The sequence below is a fragment of the Strigops habroptila genome, chromosome 3, assembly GCF_004027225.2.
Source record: "Strigops habroptila isolate Jane chromosome 3, bStrHab1.2.pri, whole genome shotgun sequence".
Classification (NCBI taxonomy): domain Eukaryota; kingdom Metazoa; phylum Chordata; class Aves; order Psittaciformes; family Psittacidae; genus Strigops; species Strigops habroptila.
The window spans coordinates 13980978-14007848 of NC_044279.2; the positions used below are offsets into that span (position 1 = coordinate 13980978).

Below are 26871 nucleotides of genomic sequence, written 5' to 3' on the forward strand. Positions count from 1 at the left end.
CCTCTCCAGTTAGGTATTGGTGGGAGAATCAGGATTACCAAAGTACGATGTCAAGGACTGTTGCAGTTATACTGAACAAAATAGGACACATTATTGATCAAACAGACTTGACTGATAGCAAATAGAAGATGAGATGTGCTTGCCAGTGTAGATCTATTATAATAAAATATTCACAAAATGAATGCAGATTTCTTCCACATTTTTTCAAAGATTTTAAATTTTCTCAACTCTGGCTCATCAAAGCAATGAGTTTAGGAGGCTCAGCAACGCCGTAGGTTTAGCCCTAAGTAAAAGGGTAGTCTTCCCTTTAACAGAAAAAATGCAAAAGAGAAAAACATCACCCGTGTTACTGGTCTCGTTCCCCAGGGCTCTGTCCCACCATCCAAAGCTCAGATGCTCAGTGGAGAGACATGGCTCCCCTGATACCTCTGCTGCTGTTAGCTTCAATGAGACATCAGCTCCTGAAAGGCAGTAAAGTCTCACTGCCAAATGTCAACTTTAATGAAGAAGCAATGCAGCCGAGAGGTCTCGGGGCCTATTGTCCATTTCTCTTTTCTTCCGAGCAAAACTGTTAGGAGATCAGGAAGAGCTATAGCAGAGATAAGTGAAGAATAGCACATGACAAGCTGTGCAGGCATAAAGACGTATGCGTATGCCTCAGGGGCATTGAAAGGAACTATACAAAAGTCGATGCCTTTATCATCCGCTCAGAACTTGTCTTGCCTCTGTGCCAGTCCATTTGCAATATTGGCTAGCACTGCTTTGGAAATCAGATTTAAATTATTGTAATGACTTTAGTTAAAGCTTAACATTTCCAGCTCAACAACAAGGCTCCCTCCTTCTGCTTCCACCTCTCTTTCTGGAGGAGACTGTCCCATATTGCTGCTTCTCAGCTGCCTGTCTCCTCCACATATTGAGGTTCCTCCCTCTGCAGGCCTTTAGCCTTGCATTACCCACTTCTAATTGCCTGCAGCATAAAGGTGGTTCAAAGTCTGTCTCACTTTTTTCCTGTCCCACAAATACTCTGAGGTATAATCATGGGTCCCCTCATTCGGAGGAGGTGTGGACTAGGGTGTAGGCTGGCTTTGGGAAGGCTGCTGATTCTAAAAAGGGGAATGAAACCAGACTGGGAGCTGGATCTTCCCATACAGAGCTAGCTGGAGCCCTCTGGCAGAGTACATTGAGAGATCCCCAGCCATGAATTCTGAACAGATTTTAATACTTGGAGGATGAGCCAATGTCTCAGAGAGGGTGAGTACGGTTCCCACTTGTCAAGGAAAGCATGGGATTTAGTCAACTGCAGGTTGACAGCAAAACATTAATGGTTTACAAAAGACAAGAAGGACAAGAGCCTTCCCCTTTCTCCCACAATGCACTCAATTACTTCTTTATTCCTTACTCACAGCAGAATGTTTCCTTGTCCATCACATCATCTTTCCACTTGACTTCAGTCGCTTCCTCTGAAAATTCAATTTCTCCAGTAAATACATGAGGAATACAAAGCTCTAAATGAGAGCAAAGGGAGTGTGACTGTGATGCCCACAAACAGCGGCTTGAATGCCTATAAACTGCAGATCTTAAGCCACTTCTCATTTCAACATTAAACCACATTTCGTTATCATGATGCATTATATTCTGGGAATCATAGCTGTGCTTTGGCAGAGAACATAGTGACCGCGAACCTGCATCTCAGCTTACAGCAGAGAAATCTCACCAGTGGCTCCTTATCTTACCCACTGCCAAACAACTTCTTGTCTCTCTCCATCACCTTCTGTAGGAGAGGTTTCTCCAGCTGGCCAGTGACCAAGAGCAGACGCAGGCATCTGCCTGGCAGCTGTTTGTACTTCAGGTGTTCACTGCTCCCCGTCTGCTACCCGGCATGCTGAGTCAGCATTCTGCACCAACAATGCAGGCAGGATGCAGGGATGCAGGGGTAGCTCAGCAGAGAACTTCCCCCCTGCTGTCCCCTTTATTTTCATTTCCTCTTGGAAGTGTTTTTATCATTTGTGTTCTTTTCAGGGTATGAGAGCCAGTGAAGCAGAGGTCAGGTAACAGTTGGTTGAGTTCTTGGTGGCTATTTTGAAATCATTCACTCAGTTGTTGACAACTGACCCACATTATTTCATGTACTGGATGGGTGAGTTACCCCATTTTTCAATGATTTCCAATTGTGACTGTCAAATACCCTTAAGTGATCATGTAAATGAAGCTGTGAACACAACCGGGATGTCATACCAGATGTTTCTCTAAAGCAATAGTTGGGGGAGGCTGCATTACTAATATGCTGTTGCCGTGTCTTGCTCAGTGTGCTCCATGGCATGTACCAGGTGAGACGCAGACAAAGCCCAAGTAATGTGGGTAGAATTCAGTAACAGGGTGGGGAAGCCTTGCTGGTTGTGAACTCAAAGGTTATGCAGTGTAAGCTGGTCTGGTTTCACAGGGTGTAACCATAAGATGAGAAACAGCAAGAGGCTTTGCTGACTACAGTACAAGGCAGGGTTTATGCAGGTAGAGATTTGCTGAATTTATGGTCAAAGGAAAATAAATCTGACACTTTCTGGCAAAATGGTCATGGTGCTCAAGCCTGGAGTTTGCTTTCAGTGCTGCTCCTGCCCTAGGGCTTTAATGGGTGTTGTTTGCATTATCCTTGTGTCCAGCTCTGCAGCTATCGCAAAGCTCACATGCTGACGAAAGCGATGATCCCAGGTTTTGGATGTCTGAAGGTACATGTTGTAAGACCTTTAAGTTCTTACAGTAGTTTTAAAGGTGCAAAGTAGCTGAATTTAGCCTAATTCAGCTAATTAGGCTAACAGAGAACAGAGAAACACATCCTAATAATTTTTTAATACACTGATCAAAGTCCTCTTTAATAACTATTTAACAGCATCAACTTGGAAAACTTAAAACTTTTTGGCCTGGCTACAGCTGCTGAGTTTGTGCCAGAACCTCTCTCCCAACGATTCAAAACTGCCTTCTACTTTACAGCCTACATATATTCCTGAATGGTTTATATCTGTTTGTTCAAGTGCCAAGACTGCCTTTCCAGTTAATAGCTCTTACCTTCTCTGGGATCCGTTCTCTTATGTTTTACAGAGTAGTCATAAAAATCTTCAGTGCACCAATACCATCAGGTATGCAGATCTGTTTTCTAGGCAATACTACGTGCTTTTTTATAGGATTTCGCTTCCTTTTTTTCAAATGAGTACTTACTGGCTGCAACATTGTTAGTTTTTAGGAGAAAAAGACTGAAACAGTTGTATTTATTGTGCGCTCTACTATAGACTTAGTTGTAGAAATTCCCTTTTTGTATGAGTATCTTTTGCTTCTGCATCTTGCTTCCACCTCAAAAGCTGCAGAACCTTGCCATATTGATCCTGGAAGTGGTGGCTGGTGCACTCCCAGACTTCTCACTCACAAGCGCATTTAGATTTGCTTGCAATCGCAATAGCTTCAGAAACAAGCCGGAGGCATGCACTTCCCAAGTACAATCCAGGCTGTTATAGTTGCTTGATGTTTGGCAGCGAAATCAGGACAGCTTGGATGAGGACTGGCAAAAAAAAAAATCACTTTATGCATCTCCTCTTTCTTTGCCATCACATTTTTGAACATTTAATAGGGCAAGGAAAGGGCAAATTTCTACAAAGACCACAGTGAAAGAACCCAATAGTGAGCTTCTTCCTTGTTTTTTACCCCCATTTATTCTGTTAGATTTTCTTCTCTGTTTGATTTAGACAACACTATTTTTGATCTTAGCCTTCTGTAGTTTCATCCAGCTCATAATTCTTTGGCTGTTGTTCCCCTTAGATATCCTTCCTTATTAATCTCAAATATGTCTGTCTTTCAGCCTCCTCGTAAGAACATAGGCCTGGAAAAGACCTACTAAATCATCAAATCTAGTCCCCTTATCATGAGCATTAGCATCATCATGCAGTAACTTCCCTAAAGTACCATGTTACATGTTAAAATAATCTTCCTCTGATTAACTGGTTGTTCCAAACATTACTCTTCTAAAGATGAGAAAACACCAGCAGAGGATGGCTCTAGTGCATACATTATGCTGAAAATCTTCCCCTGGTACTGCCAATGCTCATGTTTACATTTTTCATGGGTGCATTTTGTTGGTGATTTGTGGTCCTCCGAGGGCTGATCAACATACTTGTATGTTTTCTCTTGTTTACCATTTGTCCCAATAGTCTTCTGCATCGATAGTGGCTCCCATCCGTGGATTTTATCACAAACCTCTACTCTTGCCAGAGCTCCTAATGAAAACACTAAATGATTGACACCCAGGCTGATCCTTGAGTGACCAATGTATCCTCGCAGCAGCTCAAGACTTGCCCTTCCAGCAAAAACGTCAGCTCCCCATGAGCAAGTGCCATAAGGATCTTAAATTCTCATGCTAATCTCTGTATTCTCCAGGTTAATAAATGTTTTTGTATGACACACTATCAAATGCTTTCTGAAAAATGTGTTACTTACTTAGCTTTCTTTTACAAATTTACAGCTTCCTAACTGTCAGAACCATGCTAACGTCACCCCACTTTGTATTTCTTTCCTTCAATAATTCGGAAGAACTGGGGTCACATTGATGAGTGAGTGTTTGCTCCAATTACTTTCCTATTCTCTATTTTGGTTGGTTTTGGTTTTTTCTAAAAATTAGGTAGCATCTATGCTGTTCCATTATCTCAACAATAAATCTGCTTTGCAGTTCAATGTGTTGGTTGTTTCAGTATTTGGCGTTGGAGGGTCCATTCCTCCAGCTTGAGCACATTATGATCATTTTAGGTTTGCTATGGGCTTGGAGGCATGAGTTCTCATTTCTGAATGCTCATGCCCAGCTGTGAGGGCATTGTCCTCCTGTTGTCTATTATCCTCCTCACAGTAAAATGAGGCAAAGAATTTGGTCCCAGCCCCAGACTCGCTCCATATCTGCTTTTCTTCTTCTTACTTTATTAACCTAACTGAAGGTTATTTGACTTTTTGTTTCAATTTGTCTTGAAAGATTTATCATAGCTTGACTTTTGGCAAGCTGTCTTCTAGACCTGCATTATCAAACCTCCAAAATGTGTCTTTCTCTGCTAACAAGTCCCTTTTCCTATAATTTTTAAGGTCTTTGCTAACATCTTCATTCCTTTTTCCAAGGCTTTTTTGGGAGGATAGGTAACAAGGGTAGAAGGAAACCAAGTTTGCTGCTCTTTCAGACAGAGCTGGAAGTACCTTTGGAACTTTATTTATCTTGTCAAGAAACTTCAGAAAATTTACACCTTTGTCTGGAAGAAATTCAACGCATTCCCCACAGTTAAGTATGAACCACTTCAGTCCACATAACTTGTTAGGTATCTGGACTGAAGTTAGGTTTCTTTAGCTTATCAAAGTTTATCCCTCTGAAATACGCAATTTTTAAACCCAGTTTTGGGATAATTTTTATTCATATGCTCGTTTTATTTAAATTGAATTGACTCATGGTCACTGAAGGTAAGATTATTTTCAGCTCTTCCTTCTTTTTCCAAAACCATGTTTAAAATAGCCTCGCTACTTGGATCAGTAACTTGTGATGAAATGTCAGCTGTATAAATCTCAATTGATGTCTAGCCTATGCCATTCAAAATCACACCTATTCCGCAGTCTGTTTGCTGTAGCCTACGCTGTATTTATATTGAGTTTATTCATTGATTAAATCTAGTACATTTCAGTGTGCTGAAATGTATGGTTTGATATGGTTTGGCTAAAGACCAGGTTCTACAAAGAGAAGTTAACATTAAATTAGAAAGCTGTAATACGCCTCTGTGACAGCATTCAAAATAAACACTTTCGATAGTAAGCTTTGTTAACAAGTAAAGCTGAGCCAAAATTGCATTAGACGTCTGGGATCTGACAAAAACCCAAGATGCAGCATAAACAAGTAGTTCCTTCATTACTTATACAGTTCTTTTTCAGGAGACTCTAGCATGTGAGAAAAGTAGCTTTTGGATATCCCCACATTGTCAGACAACCTGACTTCATGACAGTTGCCTCCCACATTGTGGCCCTATGAGCACATGCATTTGCAAGTGCCTTTGTCATTCCTATAACCTCTGAGTATGGACCTTCAGCTGACAGTCAGAGCTCGTAACACACATTCTGTGATACAAAGACATGTTAGAAAAACTCTGGTGGTCTGTGATACAGTTTTCATGTTATTTTAGACACTTTAAACGGAAAGATCAGAAGAAAAAATCGTTAGATCCCAGGGCCAGTGGACACCACAGGAGGTGATACAGCGTAAATGTAACTTTTGACACATACCTTCCTGTGGGCTTCTAGCTCTACCACCTCCCATACCTGCTTCATTGTAAGGAGGTATTTTTATCTCATTGTACATAATTTCAGTTTACCCATTTTTCATCAGTTAGTCATCTACCTCTCTATAACTGCTAGCAATTTGTTGTCATGACATTTCTAGGGATTTTTTGCCCACGTGGTGATTAGGCCTCCATCCATTAATAGTCCCCATTTGCCATACTTTTTCTGGACAAGGCACTAAAAATTCCTATTACATATAGCCATGGTTGGAACACAAGGAGTTGTGGAGTCATTGGAATGCACCTTGTGAGTCACCTGCCACACACTCATAAAAATCTATAATACTCTTACATTATCTTTATCTTAAGCTAAGATAGTTGTTGTACTAACTAAATTATTCATAGAACTGCATTAATCTCAAAGTTTAATTATTATGGGTAATGATCAAAACTTGAAAGTTAAATGCTCCCATGATGGTACAACCCCTCACAGATTTTCTGTCTCCCGTCATGTCAAAGAAATCTCTATCCATACATGAATCCAACACTGGATGTCTTAAACAGGCCCTCTTAGGGCAGCAAAATTTCTCTTACAGTTCTTCCCCTAAGTGATCTAAACTAAGGTAGATTGCACAATCTTTGTTATTTTTTTCTACATATTTATAGCTTAACACATTCCTCACATAGAACATTACTTCACTTTCCCAGTCGTTGCCATCTTTCTGAACAAATGCTCTTAGTGCTTGTCTTTGGGAATGGCTGCTGGTCAACCATATTTCTGTTACTCCGCTTCACAACTCAGCCAGGGAGAGTCTTCTCTGACTGTAGCACCTACCTCACTACCACTTTCCACGATATCATTTTCTTTCTCTTTGCTGTCCAGTCACTAAATATTTGGTCTTCTTTTTTCCTTTTCTTAAAATCAGCACGGGGAATGCACTTATCTATTGATATGTATATATATATTCTTATCAAATTTGGCATCAAAAAGTCTGTGCCCTAGTAAGTCAAGTGGCCATAATTATGTCTTTTGTATTATCATAGGAATGCAGAGGGAGGTTCTCCTCCTTATTTTACCCCTTAGCAATGTCTATAAATGTCCTTAATCCTTTGGAAAGGTTCAGGGTTGTCTACATTACCAAGTAAGATGATGCAAAATAAAAGAATAAGTAGATCAAAGCAGTTACTGCTGAAGCTTTGCCTCTCACACCCTCATTATATGGGGTTCTAGGGCTTTACTTCAAAGAACTAGTCTTGTTTCCTGGACCAAATGCCCCCATTATACATGTTGTTTGAAGCTTTCTAAAGGAAGATTAGCCCACAAACATTTGCACCTTCACTTGGGGCGGGGGGGGAGGGAGCATCTTTGGGCCTCTCTAGGAAGGTCTGCTTTTGTCCATATCACTTAAATGAAAGTGGCACATCAGTGTCCCTGAGTAATTCTACAGGGCACCTCCCTTGTCCCACATGGGAGCCCAGGGCATGGAAGTCCAAATAAAGCTTTTATCACTCCAGCTCTCCAAGAACACTGCCCTCGAATCTTGAATTTCATGCCATTTTTCTCACTGGTTATCTTGTATCCAACAGCAATCATGTGGTTAGCAACCCTGTATGAGCACCACCAAGATATCCTGCTGCCGGAGGAACTTTCAGTCTGCTTATGGCTCAAATTAACAGGCTGTGTCATCTCCCTGGGGAGCCGGTTAGCACCTCTCTGAAGAACCTCTCCAAAGCTGAAGGCTGGATCTGGCAGTCTTCAAACAAAGCAGCAAATAAGTCTTATATGACATTTGTCTCTTTGTATTGCACAAAAACCATTTCAGGTGTTAATGAAGCTCTGCATGGTTCAAGAGCCTTCTCCTAGGCACAGGTTTTGTGTTAATGAAGCCCACACATTGAGTCAGAATTTAACAGTCTCCATCCAGCATTGAAGAACTTTTGGAAAGGAACTTCTATTCTCCTCCAAAAATAATCAAAATAATCTGGTTTACATGCACCAGAACTATTTCTGTGAATGGAATCAGAAAATGAAGAGAATCGGGGCATTTGCTTCAAAATTGCACATATGTCCTAAGCCAGAACATAAATGTAAACACAGAGAATTTTTATCCTGCTCATTAGTACAGTTCATATCACTCAAATCAATCTCAGCTGCATCAATGCATGCAGCCTCTGTGTTCACTCAGGACTGTATGTGACCGTGTGTCTTCAGCCACCTTCCCTCATCCTTTCTTTTTTACCAGCTGCAAGCTCCTGAAAGACCATAGTCCTAATTGATGTCCCTTGCCAGAGTCCTCAACTTTCATTTCACTCTGCCCTAGAAGTTCACTCCACCAACAGAGCTGGCAAAAAATTCTATTCAATTTGTTGGAGTTTAATGAATCAGTGGTTTTGTAAATACCATTTACAAAAAAAGCAAAAAACAAAGAACCTGTCAGGTTTTGGAACCATGGAGGCTTGGAAACTCTTGCATGCAGGGGTATAGAAAGAAAATAGTTGGTCGGTGTAATTCCCATTCCATTTTTTTGACTCTACCAGGAAACTTGCCATTGCCATACTCTACTGTTGTCAGGAAAAGAATAAAGATGAGAGGGAAGTCCTGCCAGCGGGAATTTCTCAGCACTGGTTTCCTGTATAGAGTCAGCCTTTTATAAATAGAACCTCATTCCATGCAATGATACAGCATTAATCTGTCACCATATTTGGCACAACCATAGGATCATGAGCTACTTGCTTACTAATTGCCATTTGAGCTCATCCACTGAGCACGAGCTATGATAATATTAGCTTGGTCAGAGCCACAAGTCTGTCAGTGCCAGCAACAATTCAGTGTCTGTTTCCAATCTCTGAAAGTCTCATATCTGCATCCTTTCATCCCAGTAAGTAAAATACTGGGCTCCCTCTCTTAGTATGAATAATTTGTCTTGTCACTCAGAGCCCTAAAGGAAAACCATGTGACAGTTTCTTTTAGCTGTTTATATGAGAAAAAAGGTTTTAAGAAGAGAAGTAAATGTATATCAGGCATGTTTAACTATTATTTATTAATTATTTTTTAAAAGCTTGAAAAGCTTCACCAGACTTCATTACGTAGGAGAAACAATTTGTTAGCCCACATCTTGTAAGAATCATGGAATTGTTTAGGGTGGAAAAGACCTTTAAGACTGCTGAGTCCCACTATTAACCCAGCACTGCCAAGTCTACCACTAAACCATGTCCTTGAGTGCCACATCTACACATCTTTTAAATACCTCCAGGGATAGCGACTCAACCACTTCCCTGGGCAGCCCCTTCCAGTGCTTGACAACGCTTTTGATGAAGAAATTTTCCAAATATCCAATCTAAACCTCCCCTGGCACAACTTGAAGCCATTTCCTCTTGTCCTATCACTTGTTACTAGGGAGAAGAGATCAGCCCTCACCTCACTACAATCTCCTGTCAGGTAGTTGTAGAGAGTGGTAAGTTGTAGAGACGTTGCCTTGAACCTCCTTTTCTCCAGGCTAAAAAATCCAGTTCTGTCATGAGACTTGTTCTCCAGACCCTTCACCAGCTTTGTTGCCCTTTTCTGGACATATTCCAGAACCTCAATATCTCTCTTGTAGGGAGGGGCACAGAACTGAACACAGGATTCGAGGTGCAGCCTCACCAGCGCCGAGTGCAGGGGGATGATCACTGCCCTGGCCATGCTGGGTACACTATTTCTGACACAAGCCAGGATGCTCTTGGCCTTCTTGGCTGCCTGGGCACAAACTGCTCATGTTCAGCGGCCATCAATCAGCACCCCCAGGTCCTTTTCCGCCAGGCAGCTTTCCAGCCACTCTTCCCAAGCCTGTAGCACTGAATGGGATTGTTGTGACCCAAGTGCAGGACCCAGCACTGAGCCTTGTTGAATCTCATACAACTGGCTTTGGCCCATCGATCCAGGCTGTCCAGATCCCTCTGCAGAGCCTTCCTACCCTCAAGCAGATCAACACTTGGTGTCATCTGCAAACTTATTGAGGGTGCTCTCGATCCCCTTGTCCAGATCATTGATAAAGAGATTAATCAGAACTGGCCCAAATACTGAGCCCTGGGGAACACCTCTTGTGACCAGCCACCAGCTGGATTTAACTCCATTCACCACCACTCTTTGGGCCTGGCCATCAAGACAGCTTTTATGAGCAAAAAATAAACCCGTCCAAGACATGAGCAGCCAGTTTCTCCAGGAGAATGCTGTGGGAAGCAGTGTCAAAGGCTTTGCTAAAGACTAGGTGAACAACATGCATAGTCTTTCCCTCATCCACTAAGCAGGCCACCCTGTCATAGAAGGAAAGGAAGGACTGGCGGAAAGCAGTCATTACTTGGCCATCATTACAAAGGCACTATTCCTGTCAGGAGTTTTCTCAAGCAACCAAAGGGAAAATGATGTGAATATGATTCTTGTAAGTTTCATGGTTGCCCAAATAGAGGCAAATAGAGAATGGTGTCAGTGACACTAATCAGTCTTCTGTCAATTTCCTCCTGCTGCTTCTCATGAAAGGTCTTGATTAGCTACAGAGGTCCTAGGCTGGGCTGTCTGCAGGCTCACGAAGATGATGCTAATCCGATGTATTCAGCTCACACACAGAAGACTGTCTTCAACCCCTATAGATTGAACTTTTTCCTTACTTGAACCAAAATGTCTGTAGGAAGTCATGATTTAATTCTTTTCATTCAATAGGCAAGCTTTCCAAATACAAAAGTTTCTGAATTTATTAGAACTGGATAGTAGTAAAACAGTAGTAGCCTTTGTTACATTTCCATTTCAGTCACATTAGACACAGTGGAAGTTTAGACAAGGATGTGGGACCCATGCCTGTGTTATAAAATCATCTCGTAGTAGTTTCACTGAAATTGCGTAAAATGGTTTCCATTTTTCAAATTTGTATAAAGCTGAAAGTAATTTCCTTCTGGAGAAAAATCTTCTAATCCTCTTTAGAAGGATTAAAATGTAAAAATTTCTAGCAATACAAAGTAGATCTGTAGGTGGATTTTCTACTTGTCTTTTCAGTCTTGTAGCTGATAAATGAATCATTACCTGTTTCATATTATTGAGCAAGTCTGTATTCTTAAAGGCATTCAGTGTGAAATAATTCGCCCAGCAAGTGAAAACTCAAGGTTGACTAATCTTACTTATGTTAACCTCTACAGATAAGGTATGATTCCTGCATCTGTTGACCAAGTAGTCATCTAGTAGAAAGCATCTAAACTTTATGCAAAGGGACATAGTCCATCCACCATTTACCTGTGTGTCTTCTTACCAAGAGAAGTCCAACTGCAACCAACAGAATTACTCCAGAAAGTTAAGCAAGTATATCAAAGCATGCAGAAACAGAATTCAGGAAAGATGAGTTAATTGGAAATCTGAGGAACACAGTCAGGAAGCTGTGCACTGAGTTCCTGAGATAAAGGCCCATATTTTTAATTACCTAGGTGGAAAAGAACAAAGTTAAATTATTTTTAGGAAATACGTAGAACATATGTCTGATGTGATATGCAATAAAAAAGCCATGGAGATGTCAGTATTTGCTAATTATTCTTGCACAATTGGCAGAAAAATCCTACATCTATTGATCATCAACTGAGCATTAAGCTTCCTTTCATTTTGAGGATGGTTAATAAATGTAAACTGGCTTTGGTGGTTGCTGTTATATAGTAAATAAAACTTTTGTCAACAGTTACCTGGGTAAATGTGGACATTTTTACAAAAACCAGAAGTATGGAGATTTGCTGCATCATTTCAATTGAGTCCCTTGTAAGTGTGAGGGCAACGCTTAGGTGTTGGCTGTAAGAAACAATCTTTCTGAAAGTGTGTGTAACCAGCTCAAGAAAGCAAATTATTCTACAGTTTATCTCTAAGATCTTTGGAAGATCTTATGAATTGTGTAAATGAGTTAAGGCAGGCAATAGGCAACTTACAATTTGTCCAATCTGCATGTTCTGAGTAAATCAGTCCTTATCTAATTGTCCTTGTTTCTAAGCCTAATTGTCCTTGAAAGTATTATAAGCTGTTATATTTTCACACAAATCAACTGCTCAGGAAGAATTTGTCAAATGCCTTAGGTGCAGCTTTTATTGTACGTCAGATGCTTTCTGCAGACATGCTTCCAAGGCTTTGTCTACAGCAATTGTGTAGCTGTCAAAAGGAAACAGCCATTCCTGAGCTCTGTTTTCACGTCTCTCTCTCAGTATTTCATTATATTCATTCAGTGCAGGTGTGGGGGTTTTTTTGTGGGCATCAGAGGTATATAAAAATGACAGTGCTTTAAGCTTGTCCGGAAAAGACAAGAACTTACTGCATTTCCCACAGTGGTGCAGCTGTTGGTTGCACAAACTACTTGGTGAATAAACTGTGGTTTCCAAACAGAGGTTTGGCTCAACAGCTGTTTGAAAGGATGAAAACCACAAAATACATACTTTTAAATTAGCACATTTACCTGCAATTTAGAGCACAGTGCACCAATACAATATTAAGACTTATAATAGATGGCTTAGGATACATCGTATCTCATGAGCCTTACTAAGAAAGAAGGGGTAGTTAGTCCTATCTGTGCACTATTCCAATTGCTCTGGTAGGAAATGTGCCGTAGGTACCCAACTGCTCTGTCCCCTGTTACCAACATGCTGCCTCGCTGCCAAAGATCAGTTCAAGTTGGATAGGACCTCTGGAGACCATTGGGTCCCTCATTCTACTCGCAGCAGGGCCAACCCATGTGGGAAAAACATTGTCCAAAAGGAACTGGCAGGGTACAAGTCATGCCTTCAGCTGTGTCCAGTGACAGCCCCTGCAAGGATTGGGAAGCCAGGTCCAATGCAGAGGTACATTGGGTCCAGTCCTGTGAGACTGGTAAATTGGCATGTTTTCTCAGACCACGGATTTTCTCAGCTAGTGACTCAGTGGGGAGGGACCATGTTAGTGAAGATTCAGTGTATGGGTTTGCCTTTTTGTATGTGTTTCTGTAATGATGTGTCACCACCTCAGGACACATAGTATCCTCCCAGGAGCAGAAGCCCTGGTGCTGCTACCCTCCACCACAAGGCATACACTCCAGTAGGAAGAGCGGCAAACAACCTCCAAGGAGGCTGCTCACCAGTGACCACAGGACATGTGCCTGAACTGCAGTCATGTGTCAGACCAAGGCTGTGGCCTAACCCGGGCTTCTAAGATGCTGGGGCAATGGCTGTGACCTTGAGGTCTCCTTGCCCAAGAGCACACATGTCCCACCCAAGGTGCGGGTGGCCGGGCACAGGTAGACATGCATGCTAAGCCCTCACCCTGGCACCATCCATGCAGGGAACATCACAGCAACTGCTGGCCAGGGGCCAAGATTGACTCAGGTGACTCAGGCAGCTTCAGGTGATGGAGCACATACAAATTTGTCACACCATTTTGCCTGCTCCACAAGAGCCACATTGGGCTGTGTCACTACCTGCTTTCCCACAGGAGGGCAGTTTCCCCAGGAATCAAGGGTCAAAGCAGATTTCTGCTACTTAAAAATGAAGTCAACCTTTTAGCAGTCACACAGGCTGAAGAATGAGCACCTGAACACCTACCCTTAGTCCCCATCCCGGTATGGCTGCCCCTGCCCGCAGCAGCTGGTGGTCAGTGTCGGCTGGCTTTCCATGCGGGTAGAGGCTTTTCTTTTCTCTTGGTGTTAAAAGGATTAGCATTTTTTCGTGTTTGAGATGTCATGTGGTGATTCCTCAGGTAAACCAGATCAGAAGTTGACAGCAATGTTGACAGCTTATTTTTCCTTGCAGAACAATGTCGTTACCTGTGTTTCTGAGGAGTACAAACCTTATGCATAAAACATATTTCAGTTAAAGGGGTACTGCCAACTGACAAAAAAAATCCCCTTGCTATTACCTATGCATGTTACAAGTACTTAGATCACCAGAAATAATAGGTGGGGTTTTCCTCTATTTTTCTCTGGTTAGTTTGCCTGACCATTTGACAGTAATCCAGTGTTTTCTTTGAAAATCCAGGTTATTAATAATTTTTCCCTTTTGTGCAAGCATTTCATATTACAATTAATAAATCAGCATCATCAGGAAAATGAGATCGTTCTGGAACAAAAACTGTCCATGATTCAGGATGTAACTTTATTTTTTTAAGCACAATTGATGTTGTATCTTAGGTGTTTTTGTATTAAATGCTTAATCATAGCATATCAGTCTGTGACTTGTTTTTAAGTAACCTAGCTTTGAAGCTCAGGATGAAAAAGTGTGTTGCTTTAATGATAGCTAAGTAGATTCTCATCAAAACGAAAGTTTGGTCTCATTATCCCATTGTTCTCCTTTTCTTTTTTCTCCAAGCTGCCTGTCTCGTCCTGGGTTGTATGATTTTTCCTGATGGCTGGGATTCAGATGAGGTAAAACGGATGTGTGGTGAAAAGACAGACAAGTACACGCTGGGGGCTTGTTCAGTCCGCTGGGCATATATCCTGGCAATTATTGGAATCTTGGATGCCCTGATCCTCTCATTTCTGGCATTTGTGCTTGGCAACAGACAAGACAGCTTGCTAGCAGAGGAGCTCAAGTTGGAAAACAAAGGTAGGACTGCTTTAGAAACACTATTACTGCGTGGCCTCGAGAACAATTGCTTAAAAACAATGATTGGTTTCATTTTATTTTATACTTAAAAGTTGGCATGATGGCTTGCTTCATAAGTTGCTGGGTAAGAAGAAACGCAAGGGGCAGAGGAAGTTTGGATTTTCAGCCTCCAAATTAAAAGAGGTCGAAATTGCCATAATTGCTGCACTATGCATGATTTATCCTTAGTTTTTAGAGATGTAGATGGGATGTTTTTGTGTTATCCAGTTGTATATTATTTCATTAGCATTTAAATTTCACTATCTCCATCAGTTTCTGTACCCCATGCAAGATTTGTTCATTTGGTTCCTTTAGGATTTTGCACTGTGATATGAATGGCTATAATATGGCCTATCTGTTAGCACAGTACATAGTAAGGGAGGAGTGCTGACTTGGGAGACTGGCAATGAGATGTGTAATGGGACCACCCATACAGTGAGGCGCCAGTGGACTAAGATCAGAGCCAGGAATGAAGAAGAATCCTGGTTCTTGTTTGATTGTGTTTGAGCTCATTAGTCAGCTCATGGGAATCTCAGATGCTGTAGTAACTGAATATTCATGCAGTGGGTTGGGGGTAAAACACATTTCTGGATTAAAAACATGAACTTGCTCAGGCCAGTAATTTATCATGTGGTTGTGAGAGAAATGCTGCTTGGTGAGTGTGTGCAAGCCTGGCTGATTTCTGCAGCCCCTTCCCCTTGTCCTCCCCCAGCATCCACAGCTGTGTAACTGATGTGATGGATACCACAGAGGGCATGTCCCTGCCTTGTCTTTTTAATGGGCCTGTTGTCCCTGTATGTGTCTTATCCCTTCTGAACCTGCTGACACTGTTGGCTTCTACAGCACTGTGTGGCGGCAAGTTCCTGAAGCTCACTACTGACTGCTAAAGAAGTACTTTCTTTTATCTGTTTCAAATTGATCCCCTACTAGTTTCACCGAATGTCCCCTAGTGCAGGATTCTGCATTCAGCTCATCCACCACCTTTGTAATTTTGTAGGCTGCCTCTAATAATAGCAAGGATATCAGGAGCCCTTCACTACTGGATGGGAAATCAAAAGCTGTTTGGCAGCCTGTGTTGTACAAAAATAGCTCAGTCCTGCTCCACAAGGACCATTACCCATATATCCAAAAGCCACCAGCACAGTGGCTCCAGGTTGCTGAATTGCAGACAGTCAGCACACTCAGCCCAAAGATAAATGGACTTGAAGATTGAACTTCACATACAATTCCAGACCTGGTTAGAGCCTACTAATGTTGGGGGTTAAGGAAAGTCCATGCTGCTTGCAATTGCATGTGTACATCTGTTCTGCAGGTAAACTGAGGGCATAGGTTTCAAGGATTGTCCCTGTGGCCATTTTCTATAAGGATAATATTCATCTGCATTTGAAAATTAAAATACTTATCAGAAGGGCATTCACAGCTATGCCACAAGTGCTTTTGGCCTCAGCACAGTGTCTGATTTGTCTATACTGTACAGAGCTCATGAACCCAACAACTACTTGCATCAAAGAACCTCATCTGTTTTGGCATCTTACGAGCAAAAAGCAGCTTCTGGAGACTCATCACCTCTCACGTCGCTGGCACAAGCTTCTGCCAGAACATTTGGTCCTCAGCATGTCGAACAAAATCATTCAGCAGCTAATTTTCCTTGGATTAAACACAGAAACTTACCACACCACTAGCTTCAAAGCAAACCAGAACTCAGCAAAAACTTTGCCCTTCAGATAAGCCTATTGTTCACGACTTTTTAAACTGTCCTTCAAATGAAAATCAAAAAAGGCAGCTTGTCTTCAAAAAAGAACATCCTTTTCCCCTCACATCACAAAAAGCTTCTGCTAAGCAACCACAGGGCAGGTCTAAATCCCTCTGGATCCCCCCAGCATTTCCCCCCCTGCACATGTTACTGCCACCACCACAGCCCTGGAGGAGTCCCAGGAGATCACAGCAGCAGCATGAGTGGACACCATCACTCCCATCAGTGGTGGGGACATGGCAGGTATCACTGCGAGCAGAGCACCAGCTCTCCACTTTGCTGGCCAGAGACCACTCCTTCTTCTGGCCTTCTGGATGCCAGGAAAGCCTGCCTGCATCCTAGCGAGCAAATATCCTACTGAGACAACAGGGCATGAGTACTTAATTCCCTCCAGTGGTCTCTGATCTCTGTACAAGATGGGCTGCAGCTTGCCATTCCCAACACTGTGCTGATGGAGCAGGATGATGGATCTGGGGCATGATTCCTGCAGACCAAGGAGAGGTTTCTGCCAAAAAGGCTGCACTCTCAAACAGGCACTGGGATGTGTAGGTAGCAACCATGCTAGAAGTTGTTTATTGGTGTTTAGGAGGAAGATTTGGGGTTCATATGGCCAGGATTTTGAGGCAGGTTTTGTAATCCTGCCTGTCACTGGCTGCATGCTTAGGTGACCAGTTTGGGGCAGTGGTCTGTGTTAGAGCAGGTGTCGATTACTTACACCATAATAATGAAGAACCTGGTAGAACGTTAGGGTGAGCACTTGTCCTGGAGTTGGCACCAAACAATCTCCTGTCTATACCCCTGGCGTGCACTGCACATGCATGACGGCTTTGACACCCTGTAAACTATGTCCCCATGTCCACTTTCAGGTTAAGAGATGCTGGAGAACTACTCATCAGCATTAATCCACATGCAGAGTATCCATGTGTCTCTTGGAAATGGTCAGGATATGAAAACACTGAAATATGCAAATATCACTAGCATGCCTCCCATATAGACAAGAAGTTAAGACTAAGGATATAAGCAATACCTTATAAGCAATACCCTCAGCCTCCCAAGCTGCTCTTACAATGTGAAGCCGAAGCCCTCATAACAAGTCGCACTGAATACTAAACACCCCTCCACTGCCCCCCATCCTTCTTTCCCCCTCCTCATCTACATGAGCTCTGCTTCTGAGCTTGTGCTGGCTCTTGCTTCTAGATTAGCAGGTACAGACAAGGAGCATCCCTTTCTCAAGGAGGAGTCCCTGTGCTGCTGCTGTCTTCCAAGGGGCAAAAAATGTGGCTGAGTGGTCAGGGCTGTCCATTGGGTGGTACCCCATTGACTCCTTCCTTTTGCTGGTGGTGATGTCATAGAATCATAGAATTGTAGAATAGTTAAAGTTGGAAAGGACCTTAAGATCCTTTAAGTCCCTGTCATGGGCAGGGACACCTCACCCCAGACCATGTCACCAAAGGCTCTGTCCGACCTGGCCTTGAACACTGCCAGGGATGGAGCATTTACCACTTCTCTGGGCAACCTGTTCCAGTGCCTCACCACCCTCACTGTAAAGAACTTCTTCCTTATATCTAACCTAAACTTCCCTTGTTTTAGTTTGAACTCATTACCCCTTGTCCTATCCTCTGATCACAGGCCTGGACATCCCCTAGTGTGTGATAAGGGGATAAGGTATCCCCTTATGGGACAGTCATGGCTTCATCATGGCTTTTCAGTAGAAAGCACCTGAGGAGCAACCAACACTATACCCAAGAAGAACCTCTGCTTGCCCTGTCAGCTCTTCCTCTGCTGCTGGGGCTTTGCCCCATGCATGTAGGTACCATTATGTACGAGATGAAGAAACAATAAATTAAGTAGCAGAGTCACAAAAGTGTTCATTTATGTGGAAAAACCTTTCAGAATAAGAAATGGTCAGACAATGACCGGACAGCTGGGCAGCTGCTTTCTTAATCAGGTAATTGTTCTGTCTGGAGGCTTCCTTGCAGATGAGCTCTCACAGGCTCATTAAGGAGAGTGCAGTGGCTGTGCAAGTACTTGGCACCACAGCTGCTTCTGAGCATTGGTGGCAAGGAAACAGTTAAAAGTATATGAAACACAACATATATGGCAAAAAGGTGAGAAGATGACAGAAAAAGGGCAAGCTGTACTTCTCTGTAGACTTACCATGCTGAATTGTCTACCTGCTCTATGCTTTTGATGAGTACAGTTCTGTATATTTACATAGCTTAATCAAAGCTCATGAGTAAGGAATTTGACTGTTAGAATTATTCATGGCAGAAGACAGCCCAATTTTTGCCATTAAAGAAAGTTTCCTTCTCACTACGTGATAAAAATAGTGCTTACTCATTTCTTATTTGTATAGGTTAGAGAGTAAACTACTATGCAGGTTTCATGTCCAAGAAATATAACTCAGGCTTAGCAGACTTCCTCTGGTTTATAGTCTATTTAATGCAGTTTCCTAATTATGCAAATTTTACACAACAATCTGTACCTTTCTTAATTTAAAAAACTGCCTTTTGGAGAAGAAAAAGGTTTTTCTAAAAAGACTTTCCCATTATGTTTATGCCATTAGCAAAAGGAGGGAACAGTATTACATAGCTTTCTTTCATTTATAGGAACTAATGGTAATGACTTAAAGGCCTGTATGTTATTAAAATAATGGCATACAGGATGATGACAAAAATAGTCTGAATGCATCTTAGTTTTAAGCTTCATCAACACCATTTTGAAAGCGCCATCAACATCAGGCATAAACCTTGATGTGCTGTCTAATGACATCGTTTAACATTTTGAACTATAATGTCTTAATGACATAAAATTAAAGTTCTGGCCAAAGGGTGAAGAGACCAAACAAGATTTTTCAGAAGGAAGTTAAGAGTGCGAGGTTATTAATTTTATGGTAGAAAGTGGTAATATGGTGTGCATTATGAGTGATAAATACAAAAGCATTCAAAAGAAACTACCCTGTTAAGTAATATCAGCAAGACCAGGTGGATGGTGCACTTTGTGGGTAGCTGTGGCTTTTCTGAGGTAGAGAACAGCTTCACAAGGTATTTATGTTTAACATTCGACTCATCTTTGGGGCCCATATGGTCACAGATAAGCAATTTGCACTGAAGATTTCCCAGAGTTAAAAGCCTAGAGCTGAAATAGATAAAAGGAGCCAGGAACTAGACAGGAGATTTGAAGGATTCATCTACCTTGCAGTGATTGCAACTCACACGGACTCAACAGCCACGCTGCAGAGAGCTTTTCTCAGAGCTCAGCGCAGGATGCCCAAGCCAGGACTTGACAGTTGGTTGACACTTACACCTTCATTATTCTCCATAGCAGCGCTGTCAGGGACTAATCCAGGTTGTTGAAGGCTGGCTCCATACATCAGCCTGAGCTGCAGTCACTGTGGAATAAACACACTTAAATACAGAAGCTAAAGGGAAGTTGTTTCTTGGTGACAAAGCATTTTTCTGTAAAAGAAGTAAAATAGTCTTGCACAGAGGTTTGTGCACCTTTGGCTAGAGAATCGTCTTCTGTAAGCAGGAATAGTCTACCCACATGATTGCTGGAAAACCATCTGCAAAAGCCCTCATATCTGAAGCTGTGTGACAGGAGGCCAGCAGCACACTATCAAGGGGCTACATGACAGAGTGCATCAGGTGTCATTCTTCAAAAGGAAAATAGCTCAGGTCACAACGCATGTGCAAACTGCTGCAAAATTGCAAAGCCCAGTTTATCAGCATGTAGTTGTCCAGGCATATGCTCACAAACATTCAGGCTAAATTGTTCAAAATTAGGTGAATAAACATGAATATTGATACCTGGTGTAAGTTTTCACATATAGCTACAATGCATAAAACAATTATCAACTGCCCTGGTAGTAATAAAGAGTACTAATCCAGTCAGAACACCATGTATACCCCTGTATATTCTCTATCTGATATATTGCATATTCTCTACCTGATAAAATTATATAGTTCTTTTTTTTCTGAACTCGTGTGTCCCCTGGTTCCTTCTGATAAACAAAAAGTCAGTGCATGTACCTTTTCATTTCAGTTTGCATAGACTCATAAAGAATAAAAATACTCTCAAAAATAAAATGCAGGATTTCTCTTGCTCTCTTCCCTTTATTTTAGACTGGCATTTTTCTTCATGTCTGCTAGTCTCCTTCATCTCCATCCTTCCTTTCTAAAGCGTTCAAGAGTCACTCACTTTGGCCTCTTGCCACTTCGGTGTGTGGCTCCACGTTCAAAACACTGAAAGTGACTTTGAACTCAGAACCAACTTGAGCACTTGAATTTCCATTTGAGAAGGGAAATGTGAAAGTAGCTCACTGGGGAGTGATCCGTGATGGACCGCGATAGCCAGCCCACCACCTGCACTTGCCAGGCTGCAGCTGGCCAGAGGAATCTGGAACTACATCAAAAGGTTTATGCTCTTACCTCAAAGGAGAAGTATTTAGTTACTCTGCTTTTCAAAGGCAAAATCAGGCTCTTATTTGAAACCCAGAGCCATAGGTTCCAGGTTGGAAATTCCTGGCCCTCATTTCTAGCTTCAAAACATCATTCTCTGCCACGTCAGCCAAGAACAAACTTTTGTCAGAGCTGTGAAGAGCTCACATGTTCTCTTTCAGCTTCAACTGACAAGTGGCTCATCTATCATTGCATCATTGCAATTTGCTCCAATTGTTAATTTATTTATTTAATTATAACTTATTTTTCTTCAGGTATCACCTCCACAATAAGCTGCAAAGAGCTCTGAGTACAAGAATGGTAGGCAAGTAGTACAAGACATATTTCATCTAGAAACCTGCAACTAGAAGCCAAGCTAACAGTTTTTTTAATAGATTTTCCTAAAAAATTTCCTTCTTCAGATAAAGGCAACCATCTGCCTGTGATTTCATCTCTATAAATAATATTTTTAAAAATGAAAATGTAAAGATAAAACATGGACTATTTGACATCAGAGGGAACTTAATCTCTCCAGACTGAAGGTTCTCATAGCACTACTGTAGGATCTATGCCCAAGGTATGACTTTCATCCAAGGACTGTATGAACAGTCACTGGATCCAAATGCAGGACTTTCCTTTGCAGTGCCTTAGTGTCTTGTCATGCATTCTCTCACCTCGTGCATGTTGAATTCTGTAGCACAAAGAAGAACAGCTCCAGACAGAAGATTTTTGGGCTCCCCCCTTCACAGTGGTTAACAGTATGTTGTGTAGGACACTGTTATTAGAGACAGCACTGGAAGTTGGAGAACCTCCAGCTTGAGAAGAGAACATCCTTAAACCAAGATAGGCAGCAGACCAAAGTGTGTTGGAGGTTTTAGTAGAAACTGAAGGAAAGAAACTGGGGATTGAAACCAGAAGGCAAGGTTCTTTGATACAGACTTAGAAGACACTTCCAGGTCTTCCTTTTGAAAATATCTACTTTTGTGTTTACAAGCACGTGAGAAGTAAATGCATATGCATGTGAGAAGCTACTTACATTTTTCTAGTGTTATTGAGTGGCAGTAAGACAAAAGCCCTGCACTGGTGTTCAGAATAGCTGAGTTTGATTCCTATTTCTTGATTCGTGAGCTCAGATCTATGATTTAATTTCTCTATTTCTCTTTCTTCTAAATGGGGAGGAATGAGTCTGACTTTGTTGATAAGGTATGTTGTGGTTCAGCAATGAAAGGTGAATTAGAAAAGGTAAATGGTGGTGGAATTATTAAGGTATGTATTCCAAAACTAAACCCTGATAAAAGAATTTTTTTACCAACATGCTAAGTGATGATACTCTTAAGGGGAGGCAAATGAGGCATCATAACTGAAAGTCGAAAGCTGATTAAAATACCTTACTAAAGGTCAATCTTGCAGTAGTTCTGATTGATGCATCAGCTGATCCAACAGTTCCTTTCTAGCTCTACTTTCTATAATGAGAAAGTAAAATTAGCCCTAAACATATGCATTAATTACTTAACTGAAGAAGTTGGAGACCATGAATAAAGAGTCCTAGTTCCCCACTGATTAATGAAGGAAAAACACAGTGAACTGCTTTCTATCTCATTGAAAGATGGATCCCACTCTCTGTGAGACTGTAAGGAGTCTTACACAATAGCTTGGTTAAAGAAATCATCATTCTATTTAATAAGATCATGATATGAGAGACCAAGTATGGGGACTTCAAGGCATAGAAGCAAAAAGCTAGGCAGCCTCAAAAAATGCTTCTTAAACACTATAGGGAACTCAGTGCATTGTGTGGGCTCTATGCTCAGCTGAAAAATTCTGTAGAGCAGCAAGCCACAGAGGGGTTGAGGATTAGACAGTGCTGTTTCAAGCTACAAACAAATCTCTGGAATGATTAAGACAAGTCCATACAAAGTTTGGACAGATCTGGAGACCTGTGTTGTTAACTTAAAAGGAAGCATATGACCTGTTACAAGTAAGACCATATTTACTGAGCTAGAAGGCAAGAAGTCTGACTGTCCCATCATAAGTAGTTGCATTAGAAATGGTGTTTTGAAGTTTCGACCAAAAAAATTTAAATATTTCACAATACATAGATACATAAAAGCAAAGTAGTTGGCACATATTTCATTCCAGGTAGGGCTAGTCACACATAAAGATTATTATACCCTACTGTCCATACCTTCTTCCCTACTGGTAAGAACCATGTTTGTAGGAGCAACCACAAAGAACAGGAGAGCTCATGCCTCAGCCACCCTTGCATGAATGTTTTGGACAAAATGTTAATGCAGACTAAATGATGAAAGCAAGTTTGTGCCAAGAATCTGGACTGTGACTGGGAACAGCTGATCAAGAGGACATTTCTGCTGCCCAGTCCAGGCTGCCACTTCAGAGAGCTGCTCATGCTGTCCATATGTTCAGACCATCCCTAATGTCTTGTCCTTGCACATAGAGGAAGCCTGTAGAACTGAGCTGTAACTGTTCCTTCTTGAAGCAAGTTCCAGTAATTTTCTTTGAAATCTTTCTCATGATTCAAAAAGCCATTAGTTTCATTGTCTTATTTCCACTGTGAATTTGTTGTGACTCTTCTTCAGCAGTTTCATAAAGTCAGGCTCATTTTCTATCTGCAAACAAAATACCTGAAAAAAAATGCCGGTAACCTCTTCCTTTCTGGGCACAGTGTCAGTAGAAACAAAGGATGCCGTCAGTAGCTTTAGAGTAAAGAAGCTATGAAAAATTCAAAATGAGAGCTAGGCAAACAAACAGCCCTGTTTCACAAAATCATATTCAATGAGATATTTGTCATACCTAACAAGATATTTGAAATATCTGACTCTTCCTGGTTTCTGTTACAGGTAATGTCCAAGACCACATACTACAGTAACAAGCAAAAGCTGACCTGTTTGGTACTGGCAGTGTAGATTTTCTTTATTTAGCCAGTCATTATTACATGGGTTTATTCTAGAACCTTGCAACTGTTCATGTTATTCCTGACTTGATCTGCAGCTTTGTGTTGAGTCCCTCGTCTTCTCCTGAATGACAAGCTTGGTGGACTTAAGTTTGTCATTCCCACTGAGCTCTCCCTGGATGCCTGGAAAGCCTGACCCTTGGACAGGCCCAGACTAGGGCACCTGTGTATTTTAGTTCCTTGGCTCTGGGGTGACCCTATCAGCCCAAGTTTGCTGCGACTGAAAATCAGGTTTCTGCTCTTGATGCCAAGGTCTTTGTCTGCTGACTTTGGTATGTCTGTACAGTTTTACTTGATAAAAAACAGAAAACAGAAGCAGAAGAGAAAACAGAGACATGATATTCATGAGTAATATTGCACTAAAAATTGCTATAGGCATGTACTAACTTAATTTGCTAAAAAGATGCACAACAGATAACAACTGAAATTATAATCCAAAGATATTTTACCAAGGTTTTGCCCATCTCTGTGTCTGGGCTATTTTTTTTCTTTCTGAATTCATATTTTTAAATGAAATACATTATTTTGTTCATAGCACATGGTCCATGTTATTATGTTTAATCTTTCAGGCATTTGGCATGCCCTCACCACAGCTGTCAGAAATATTTTTATGCACCTACTTCAAGAGCATTTAGCATGAAATGTACTCAGCAGACATGGTGAAACTGAAAATAGAGGTTTAGTTGCAATCCTGTTTGACTAAATGTATTTACAAAGCCACAGCACATTTGATTTTACGAACCACCTTCACCTTGGTTTTGTAAAACTAAAAATTTTCAGGATCACAATGAGCTGGCATGAGGGTGTCATTGCATAAAGCTATTCATCTCTTTCATCTCAAAGCACTTGCACCTTTCTAGGTGGCAGTGTTTGACACAAGACAGACCATTGCTCTCGTTCCTCTGTTATTTCCCTCAGTTCCTGCCTTCTGATGTTGCCAACTGATTCTGTTTTAGTCACTAAGTGTATTGTTCCTGTCTAGTATGTGCACGCTGAAACCACAACTCACTGCTCTTTGTATAACTCCGTGTCTGATAGAGGCTGAAAGGATCAGCATGATCATTTAAACTGCTCTCCAATATCACACAGGCTGTAGGATGGCCTGAGTCCCCTCCAGTTTATCAGCACTGCACAACTGTGGAATCAGAGCTGGACGCTGTTCCAGCAGTGGTTCTGACTCTGCCATATCCAGCAGTGTTACAACTCCTCTACTGCTCAGCGTTTTCTCTTCTACAGCCAGGACACCCAGTAGCCCTTCTGTCCATCAGCACTGCTCCAGCTCATGTTCAGCTGACCTTCCACATGCTCTCTGTCAGTGTGTGGCTACTTCTCTTGGTCCTTGACATATCATTTTGCATCAGGCCATGCTTATAGAATGAGCCATTTGGCAACTCACATGAAGACTTTTTTGGTACCTCTTCACCAGAGCACTTGAAAGGGAGAGAAAATAGATATCTGCCACTGGTTTCCAGCAATCTGGGAGAAAATCTGGATGTTGTAGGTCTATCTTCTTCTTCCTCACTAGAAGGAGATGAAAAGATATTAAGGAGGAAAGGAGACCAGAAGCCACCTTCTTTCTTTTCTACATGTGCACTAAACTCAGAATCAAAAGCATCCCAACGTAAGCCCTGTTTTCTGAAGTAACAGTGTCAGAGCACTTTGTGCCTCCCTATGACTTTGTTTTCTTTCCTTACCCACTCTTCCTAGGGTTTCATAACCCCTCACTGCAGTTGGACAGTTCAGTCAATAAAGGTAGATCTTTACTGGATTGAATACTCCCTACTGTCTGGTACAGCTGAAGGCCCTGGTTGCCTTCTGTAAGGTCTAATAGGTGGACAACCATCATGAAATACCGAGTAAATCCACCAGCGTTGCTACCAGCAGTGAGGTGTAAAGGTAGATAATTTCTTGCTTCCTGAACACAGAGGTAATAGTTTAGCTGTACTTTTTACACTTCTAACATGACAATATTTGTGAAAGATAAGTGCACATTGGAAGACAACTGAGAAAAACAGCAGTGTTATGTAAGTGGCTGCTATAATGGATGCATCTAGAATCTCTGCAGAGTACAATCGTTCAGTTATTTAGTGGTTACTTCCAAAAGAACACATCCAGAAAACAAATAAGTTTGGCATAGCTAAAATGGACTCATTTTATACAAAATGTTTACTACTATTCTTTTTATTTTTAAGCAGATTATTGAACCAGAATCCTTAGATCTTTTCCAGTGGGCATGTTGGACATAATCCTGCCATGGGGTTTTTATTCATCCTGTGAAATCAGTAAGAATTTTAGAGGGAGGGAGTAAAGTAAATCCATTAGAGCTATTCATACACTTTTTAAATGGTTACTAATTTTACTTATCCTTGAGCACAGAGTTTCAAACAACATTTTTCAGGTGTTTTAATGTTTGATGTGTATCAAATACATTCATTTCCTTTTAAAAACTATCATAACATTCTAACAATAACAATTGGCTGACCCCTTGCAAATAAAACTCTGGTAAAGCAGTAACGATCAGACCTCATGTATCCGACAGAGACAAATATTGGTCTGCTAGAGAAAGTGGAAGTGTACTAAAAATCATTCAATGTGTTTCAGATGTTAAGGAGAAGAAAACATTGTCAGAGAGTTGATTGGAAATTCGGTACAGAAGCCATGCTGGCAAAGTATAAAAGTGCTGTACTTAGGAGAACAGCCACAAAAACACAGTACTTGCATCCTTAACGGAAACGCTGGATTTGGCAACATGGAAAGAAGTAATGCCAAATGGTTAAGGAGCAACTTTGCTTGGGAGAATAAAAATTTGTATTAGCGTTAAAG

General features: G+C 41.5%; 1 protein-coding gene across 3 annotated transcripts in view; it reads left to right on the plus strand.

Moving 5' to 3' along the window:
* LHFPL3 (LHFPL tetraspan subfamily member 3) overlaps positions 1 to 26871 on the plus strand; it is a 246151-nt gene that overhangs the window by 150351 nt on the left and 68929 nt on the right. For all 3 annotated transcript variants that reach the window (XM_030478863.1, XM_030478864.1, XM_030478865.1), the window contains exon 2: positions 14613 to 14849. In XM_030478863.1, the coding sequence (XP_030334723.1) occupies positions 14613 to 14849 (237 nt within the window). The remainder of the gene's footprint in view (positions 1 to 14612; positions 14850 to 26871) is intronic.